Source organism: Aegilops tauschii, chromosome 5 (assembly GCF_002575655.3).
Source record: "Aegilops tauschii subsp. strangulata cultivar AL8/78 chromosome 5, Aet v6.0, whole genome shotgun sequence".
In the NCBI taxonomy this organism is placed as follows: Eukaryota; Viridiplantae; Streptophyta; class Magnoliopsida; order Poales; family Poaceae; genus Aegilops; species Aegilops tauschii.
The window spans coordinates 505,395,089-505,403,757 of record NC_053039.3 but is presented as its reverse complement, the minus strand read 5'-3'; the positions used below and the strand labels follow the sequence as shown (position 1 = coordinate 505,403,757).

Here is an 8,669-nt window from a genome sequence, read left to right as displayed (position 1 = left end):
TCACGGTTGCAGATTGGCAGCATTTTTTTTACCTCTGAATTCTTACAAATTTCTGAAACTCAGAAAACATTGATTATGCGAGACAATGAATCCAAAGATTACCTTGACACGGTCTAGCTATGCATACTTGTAATAGAACATATACAACAAATAAATTTGCCAGCAGAGTTCCATATCATACTCTGAGTTGGTATCATCTCCACCCGCAAGCCCAGCTATAATGCACATGCAACATTTTACAGCACAGTGAGTGAAAGAGAAGTGAAAATGAGGCACACAAAAAATGCAGTCATATTGATATCCAATATAAAACACACAACGTGTTTGACAGTTTCGCTTCCCTATTGCTTTCCAGTACCAGGAGTAATCTAGCTGATAGATATAGGCTACAGTCTACAGCTACAAGAACAGGGAAAGCAACGCAGGCTATCGGCTGCTGATAACAGATTAAGTTTCGACAGTGATGACAATCTGAGATGCCAGCACAAGTGCACAACAGTGATAAGTTTCGACGACGATCAGATCTGGTTACTTAAAAGATGAACGATCATGATAGAGCAGAGCTGCGTCGGGCCGGGGCAAAGAAAATCAAGCCTGAATGATCATGACTGTTGGTCGGGTAGCTCACTTGACCATGGTAATGCTATAAAGTCTTGTAGTACAGTTTTTCTCTTGTTTTGGTACAGCATTGTGCAGTTTCTATTTCTTCAGTCGTATCATGCCTTGCTTGGCAGCGTTGTTTAGACTCGTCTATCTATCTTTTTTTTTTCGAGAGTACGCCAATGGCGTATCATATTTTTATAGAAGGCAGAAGTTTAAATACAAGAACTTGCGAGTGATGCGAACATCAACACAAGTGAACCAAGACACCTACACCCACACCTTTCCAAAGCCTACTCTCTCACAAAATGGTCTAAAACTCCTACACCTAATCCGGCCTCCTTCCAGTCTTTGATCTCGTTCATGATGTTCCTCTGCCTGTTCTTGAAAATAACCTCCCACAGAACATGTGCGATTGATTAAGGATTTTCTCATTAAGTGCTGGCAACAAGAACTCCCTTGTGACCCAAACCGCTCTGTCAGCCTCCCCAAACCCCAGCCCCAATCTTCACAAAGCTTTGTTGTCCTCAAGGGGGTTATGTGGACTTCAAATTTGCTCATTGCAGGAACCAGTCCTAGGTCTACTCAGATGCTTCTTGGAATAGAAGATCCTTGCTGAACAATGCAGATCCAGCTCCTTGGCTCAGATGGTTTTTTCCCAGTGCTGCAGTACGCGGACGACACTCTGATTATTTTCCGGGGCGAGGTGGAGCAAGCTAGAGCTATTAAAAGCATCCTCACTGCTTTCTCTGAGTTCTCAGGGCTGACGATTAACTTCCAAAAAAGCACTCTGGTGCCTGTTTGTGTGCAGCAGGAGGTCGTCATGGAAATTGCTAACACACTCAACTGCCCGGTTTCCTCCTTTCCGTGTACATACCTGGGGCTGCCCCTCTCTTTACACAAGATCAAGCATGGTATGTTGCTGCCGGCCATTCATAAGGTTGATCGTCGACTCTCTGTTTGGTTAGCCACGTTCCTCTCTTGGGGCGGCAGGCTAACTCTTATAAATTTTGTCCTGGCTGGCATACCGAGCTACCTCATGACTTGCTTTTCTTGGCCCAAGGAATCCCTCAGTAAGCTGAACGCTCTTCTCAGGGCCTTCTTCTGGCAGGGTAAAAACACAACTAAAGGAGGACACTGCCTCGTGGCTTGGGATACAGTTACTTTGCCCCGTGCCAATGGTGGTTTGGGTGTGAGAGATCTCGAGGCCCACAATCAGGCTATGCTCTGTAAGTTTGTGGCCAAAATCCTTCAATCCTCTGACATCTCTTGCTTCAGCTGGTTTGCTTCCCAGTATTGCAAGGATTCTTTGCCTCTCAAGAGACACCACAAAGATATTGCTATGTGGAAGGGTTTCAAGAGTTGCATCCCTATGGTTCTATCCTCCTCGCGTTGTTCTGTTGGCAGTGGCAGGCATGTTTCTTTCTGGCATGATCACTGGCTGGTTGATGATAGCTTGAGGCACGTCTGTCCGGTTATGTACTCCTTCGCTCGCAATCAGGATTGCTCTGTTCAGTCTCAGTTTATAGACGGGAACTGGAGCTTGCAGCTACACCCAAACCTCTCGCAGACAGCCTCCCAAGAATTGGAACTGCTTAACCAGCTTGTTGTTAACATCACCCCGGATAGCACTAGCATGGATACACGGGCCCCTGCGCTTGGAGGCAACACCCTAAGTACGCGCTACTTCTACAACTTGCTTACTTTCCGGGGAGTTCTTTGGGCTCCCGCGCCCTGGATTTGGGATCCTATTATTCCTATCAAGTTCAGAATCACGTTGTGGCTAGCTTTCTGGGGATGCTTGAACACTAAGGCTAACATGGTCCGAAAAGGCTGGTCGGCAGCTGCCCCGACTGCAGGTTGTGACGTTTGCCCGGCTATGGAGACGGCTGACCATCTCATCCTTCGCTGTCGCTCTGTTGATGCCCTCTGAAATAGGTTTTCGCTGGCGCCGTTAGCACAAGAGTCACCCAACATTCAGTATTTTGTTTCACACGCGATGAATCAACTTCCCTCCAAGGCTAAATGGAATGTTGTTTTTGCGGCCTGTGCCATCACACTTTGGCAAGCTAGAAATGACCGGGTTTTCAATGCTAAATGCTGGTCAGAGTCATATATCAGGCTTCACGCTGCTAATCTGATACGTTTATGGAGCAACAGAGCCACCAAGCAACGTGACAAAGATGATCTACAGGCATGGATTACAATGCTTAATGGCTAGGCTCTGACTCTTCCTTTTCTATGCTCTTTCTCCCTTTTTCTTCTCTGCCTCCCTACAGGCTGCTTGTGGCCTTGCACCTGGGTGCATTTCACAAGCCATGTATTTGTACTTCATGTGGCTTATGCCTCTTTTGAAATATAAGGTCGGCCATGAGCCACCTTCTTATTTTCAAAAAAAAAAAAATGCAGATCCAGCTCCTACAGGGTTAGGTTCGCATGTTCAAGCTGAAGATGAAGGGCAGAGAATCGATGTGCTAATCTCAGCCTCAAGTTACACTGCAACATCACCTCTGCAGGCTGAAGGTCAAGTTTTGCACCTTGCTGCTTTGCTAGCTAGCCACTCCATCTTATTCGACCAGGTGTGTATTTTTGGGACTGTGCTTCGGTGCCTTAATGCATCTGCCTTTGTGCCTATGACATGCGGGCCCAATAGGTGGCTGGCCAACAGGGACCCAAAGGCAGGTGCCTTACGGCACTTAAGCTGCGTCCGGATTTTTGTAGTACAGAGCAGGAGCCACATCTACTAACCTCTGCTTCCCTCACGAACATGTTGTTCAAAGTATAATCTGATCGTATCTTGCGTACTAGATAAATCTTGCGTCTCGTGATCTGATCGTATTTCGCGTCGTCTGGATACGACCGGACTACACGATTTTGCATTCGATCCTAATGGACCGTATGTCAATCCTGTATTCTTACATGGAACGCCGGGAGGAGCCTCACGTACGGTGATTTTGCGACGAATTTCGCAGGCCGCAATTCGCGTGTTTTTCAAACAGTGGATCGATACCGAAGCAAAGCGCCTTCTTTGTGGGAGGTATACCAGAATGTTGTTAGGCATATCAAATGGTAGCATATTGCGGTCTTACAACCTGGGCACGCGATTCGCGAGGAAATGGGGAAAAGGGTTAGCCATTGCCGGCGACACGCACGCACGCACGCACTGCCGGCCGGCGACACCTGTCTGTCTGCGGGACGATCAGATCCATCTGTTCGGCCATCAAGATCTCGGCGCCCGGGCGGGCCGGTGGACGACGTAGGGAGACGCGGTGCTGGCCCTCGCCTTGCGCTTCTCGAGGAACCGCTGCAGCGAGCGCTTCATCGACAGGCCCCCCTGATCGCCGAGCGGCGTGGGCGCCACGATGCCGCCATGATCCGGAGATGCCCTCGTCTGCCCCCGAGCGGCGCGGCAAGCCCCTTGCGCGATGCCGGCGTCGTCCATGTCTGTGATCTTCCCCGTCGTTTCCTGGTTCGCCATGGATATGATTGCCATTGCCTACAATCAACAAGGCTAGCTGTTAATTAGCAGGCCATGGCCATGGCCACCGCTCATTCATGGCGTACGTAAACGTAACGCACGTCGCGCTTGCGACATGCATCTGCATGTTGATGGACCTGTAGCTCGACCACGTCGACGGCGCACAGCACGCGCCGGTCGTAGCCAATCGTGAGGTTCCTCCGTGCCGGCGCCGGCGCCGGGGCGGGGGCCGTCGTCGGGCTTCCAAGGCGGAGGCTAAGCTCCAGGCCGTCGGCACCGCAGGCTCCCATGCCCGCGTCGTTGCCGCCGGCCATGTGTCGCCTCCTTCGATCGTCAAGCCGATCGAGGGATTCGACCGCCGCATCGGCCGGCTGGTTATATATAGGTGGAAGACACGACGCGCGCGGCGATTTGCGCCGTGGGAATAATCTATTCTACGTGTGACCGGCGCCGGCCGTGGCGGTTCAGGCCGTTGCGCATGTGACGAATTGCTCGAAAATCTGCACGCATCGGCGCGTTGGCTAGAGTGCTCTTCCAACACACATTTCCATTCTCGGCAACGGTGTGTGGGAATTTCCACCAGCTAGCTTCACAAACAGCGTGGGCGTGGCTCCCCTGTATTTAGCGACGAGGATATACCGAGCATTGCAGATCAGAGGTCCTTGAATTAGGAAAAAAAATCTTATGCGACCCGGGTCGCACGTCCTGCATCGTAAGAGCAACTCCAACGGGGCGACCCAAACGGACGCGCGCTTTGTCCGCTTTTCATCCATTTGGGTTGGCCAGGCGGACGTGCTCGTCCGCATTGTGAAATGGGTCGGCTTGGCCGCCTAATGGGGAGGCCGACCCAAATGTACCAGCGTGAAAAAAAACAGCTCGCACGAAATAAACATAAACAAACATAATTAAACATAAGTGGCCGGTCAAACGCCGGCCAAAGTCCACTTAAACCTAAGTAAACATTAAATTAAACATTAAAAAAGTCTGCGCCTGCCTGCTGCCACCCCGCACGCTGCCCTAGACGTCGTCGGCCTTGCCCTTGCCCTTGCCGTCGACAGGGCCGTCGTCGGTGAGGTCGATGAAGACCGGAGCAGGGCCAGCCCACCCGAACGCCGCCTGGTACGCTGCCAGGGCAGCCTCCTCTGGCGTCTGCTGGGGCGGCGGCATTGCGGCCAGCCGCGCGCGCTCCTCCTCCTCCTCGAGCCGTAGCACCTCCGCGTCGCGTTGGAGCATGGCCTCGTAGCGCATCTGCTCCTCGCCATCGGCCTGCTTCTGGCGGAGCCAGTGCTCCTTCCAGCACTCGAGGTGTGCCTCCTCCCGCGTCGGCATCGCGGCGAAGTGGACGGGAGGAGCGCTCACCCACTCGCGATACTGTCCCGTCCATGAGTAGGCCTCCTTCGGCCAAGTGGGTGGAGGCGGGGAGCGCTTCTGCGTTGGCTCCATCTCCGGTTTGGGCTCGACGGGCGACGACGGTGGCGGTGGCGGCACGAAGAGCGGGGTGTGGACGGATCCCCCGCCGCCGACAGGGCAAGGGCTTGCTCCAGCCCATCCCAGTGCGCGTCCTCCTCGAGGCGGCTAGCCTCCAGCGCGTGCTGCAGGGCCTCCTCGAGGGCGGCTTGGTACTCCGCCTCCATGTCCTCCGGCTGCACCTGCGGGGGCCGCGGTGGGAACGGCGGCGGGACGGCGTCGACACCCGAACGCCGTTGCTTCTCGTGTTCCAGGGTGAACCAAGCCTCCCAGTTGGGAGAGTCGGCGGCGTACTCGGGCAGCCGACGCTGCTCCGGCGTGAGCTGCGCGCGGCGCCTGCACACCTCCTCGTCGTGCGCCCGCTGGTTGCGCGGAACCGCCGGCACCGGGATCCGCTGCGGATCCAGATGCCAATGGTGCGGCAGCGTCACGTCGGGGTACGGCAGCGGCTGCCTGTACTTCCAGTGCCACCGCGCTTGGTGCACCGAGATGTGCAAACGCCGGCGCCCAGGGCGGAAACGCGCCGGCGCCGGAGGAGGAGGGGGAAGGGGAGCACGGGAGGACGAGGCACCGGGTGTGCCCTTGCCCTTGCCATTGCTACTGCCGAAGAGGCCCATGGGCGAGCTAGGGTTTGCGGTCGCAGGCAAGGAAGCAAAGGGAGTGGTGGGGGGCCAGATTGGACGGGGAGAAGTGGATGAGGCCGGCCCCGCCGCACGCGTGCTTAAAAAAGGACGCTTCCACTGGCTGACTAGTGGGCCCTTTGTCGGTGGTCGTCATTAATAAGACGACGGGTGGCGTTGGGTGGCCTACAGGTGGGGTCACGGCGGACGGCGAGGAGACGCGCGGCGCGTCCGCGCCGACGCATTCCAGGCGCAATTTTGGGCCGGAAATGGGTCGGCGCGGACGCCAGGCGGACGCGATTTGCGTTTGGGTCGGCGCGTTGGGCCTTCACTTTTGTCCGCGCCGACCCAAACGGGCGCGGGCGGACGAAATGGGTCGCCCCATTGGAGTTGCTCTAAGACCCGCTTCTGGTAACGACACCTGGAAAAACGGATCTCAAAGCATTCTCTCTTTCTTCCTCCTCTGGTCTCTCTCTCCTCTCTGTTTCTCCTCCGTCGAGCAGCAGTAGAACCAGCATGAACTGCAGCCAGAGCACGTCCAACCGCCGACACCATCCTCAGCAACTTCTCCTCCATCGCCGCTGCTCTCCGTCCCAGCGTCTCCTCCCATGCCGCACCATTCGAGAAGCAGTCGCAGAATCATGACATTTCGATGGCCAGCTGGCCACCATCAACCCAAGACCTCCGCCGCCATCGCCGCCGCCGTCGTCGCGTCTGGAGCAGCTGAGACGATGCAAGATACTCGCATCAGGGTGTGAAACGAGGAAATGATACAGGGAGGTAGACGGTCTTGAACTCAAGCCCCAAGGGCAGCGGCGAGCCCGTGAATTAGTCGAGGAGGACAACAACGGGAGGAGAAACTGAGGATGGAGATAGGCCAGAGGAGGAAGAAAGGGAGATGTGCTTTGAGATCCGTTTTTCCAGGTGTCATTATCAGAAGTGGGTCTTACAATGCAGGACGTGCGACCCAGGTCGCATAAGATTTTTTCCCTTGAATTATTTCGTGAGAGGTGTCATGTAGGTCCACAAACAACGAAAAGTGCAAGTATAATATGTAAATACGCGATACATTTGAAATAGTTTGAGGACCTAAATGACACCTCTAAATAGTTTAAGAACCTAGACGACACACATATTGCATTTCGAGGACCTAAATGACGAATTTTATAGTTTGAGGACCTACGTGACACCTTTAAAATAGTAAAGACCTAGGTTGCACTTCACTCTAGATCAGCTTTCATCTTGATGAGCATACTGAAGACGACATTGTGTGGAAGCACACGGCTAACGGACACTACTCGGCGGTCTTCGCCTACAAGGCACAATTTCTGGGTATGACATTTTCTCATGAAACAAATGGTCTGGAAGGCTTGGGCGCCAGGAAAGGTCAAGTTCTTCGCCTGGTTAGCCTTGCAGGACCGGATTTGAACCACCAACAGGTTGGCCAAGCGTGGGTGGCCAAATTGCGGTCTTTGCCCTCTCTGCAAGAGGGAGCAAGAATCGGGGCCTCACCTTTTCTACAAAATGTTGCTTCACCATAGGGCTCGGAAACTTAGTCATTGAGAAGACAGGGCTGCCCACCTGGATGCATCTACTTCGCACACGGATGGCTCCGTCGAGGAATGGTGGGCCAATAGAACCGTCGCGAACACCCCAAATAGGAAGGCCATGGCTTCCCTCGCCATGCTTGTTTCTTGGATTATTTGGAACGAAATGAACTCCAAAGACTTCCATCAAAACAGCGCCCCATCGATGATTTTGCTCAATAACATTCTAACGAAGGCGCATCTTTGGGCTATGGCGGGTGTGAGGAAACTACGGAAAATTCTAGTGCGGGAGTAATTGACATGTGACTTGTTGTATGTGTAACGATTGTAAAACAAACAAACCCTATTCCCTCTTAATGAAATGATGAGGCAAACCTTGTGTCTCCGTTTAAAAAAGATCAAGTGATCTTTTGTGTGTGTGTGGAAAACCAAGTGATAATTTTTTGGCGCTGATCAAGCATTTTTCTTTAAAATTTTGAACCAAAAAGGTAATGAAATATTTATTTGTGATATGGAGGAAGTACATTAGTGATGGAGTTTCATGATGGTAGAGACGGGCAAAGTTAGAACTTTGATTAATTTGGAATGGAGTAATTAGGCTAGACATTCAAAATGTCTCCTCTGTTTGGGGCTGGACAACAAATATGCGACGCACAAATTCATCTACACGATAAATATGCACACTACACAACCCCCTCACTTGTAGTGAACTTTGAGGACAGTTTCAACTAACAAGTAAGTAGTGGAATAACGCAAACAACATGCACATTTGACACATGATTTAACATAGAAAACCTCCTCAACTTGAGGAGTAAAAACCACATGTATGGACTGTTGGAAATATGCCCTAGAGGCAATAATAAATGGTTATTATTATATTTCTTTGTTCATGGTAATTGTCTATTGTTCATGCTATAATTGTATTGTCCGGAAATCGTAATACATGTGTGAATACAT

General features: G+C 52.3%; 1 protein-coding gene across 1 annotated transcript; it reads right to left on the bottom strand.

Annotated features, from left to right (window-relative positions):
* Window positions 1–3,606: 3,606 nt before the first annotated feature.
* On the bottom strand, window positions 3,607–4,392 carry LOC109764932 (protein TIFY 5). Its single transcript, XM_020323715.4, has 2 exons — window positions 4,216–4,392; window positions 3,607–4,096 (listed from the first exon to the last, which is right to left on the bottom strand). Exons 1-2 carry the CDS (start codon window positions 4,390–4,392, stop codon window positions 3,821–3,823), a joined length of 453 nt encoding a protein of 150 aa, XP_020179304.1. The 3' UTR covers window positions 3,607–3,820.
* Window positions 4,393–8,669: the final 4,277 nt, after the last annotated feature.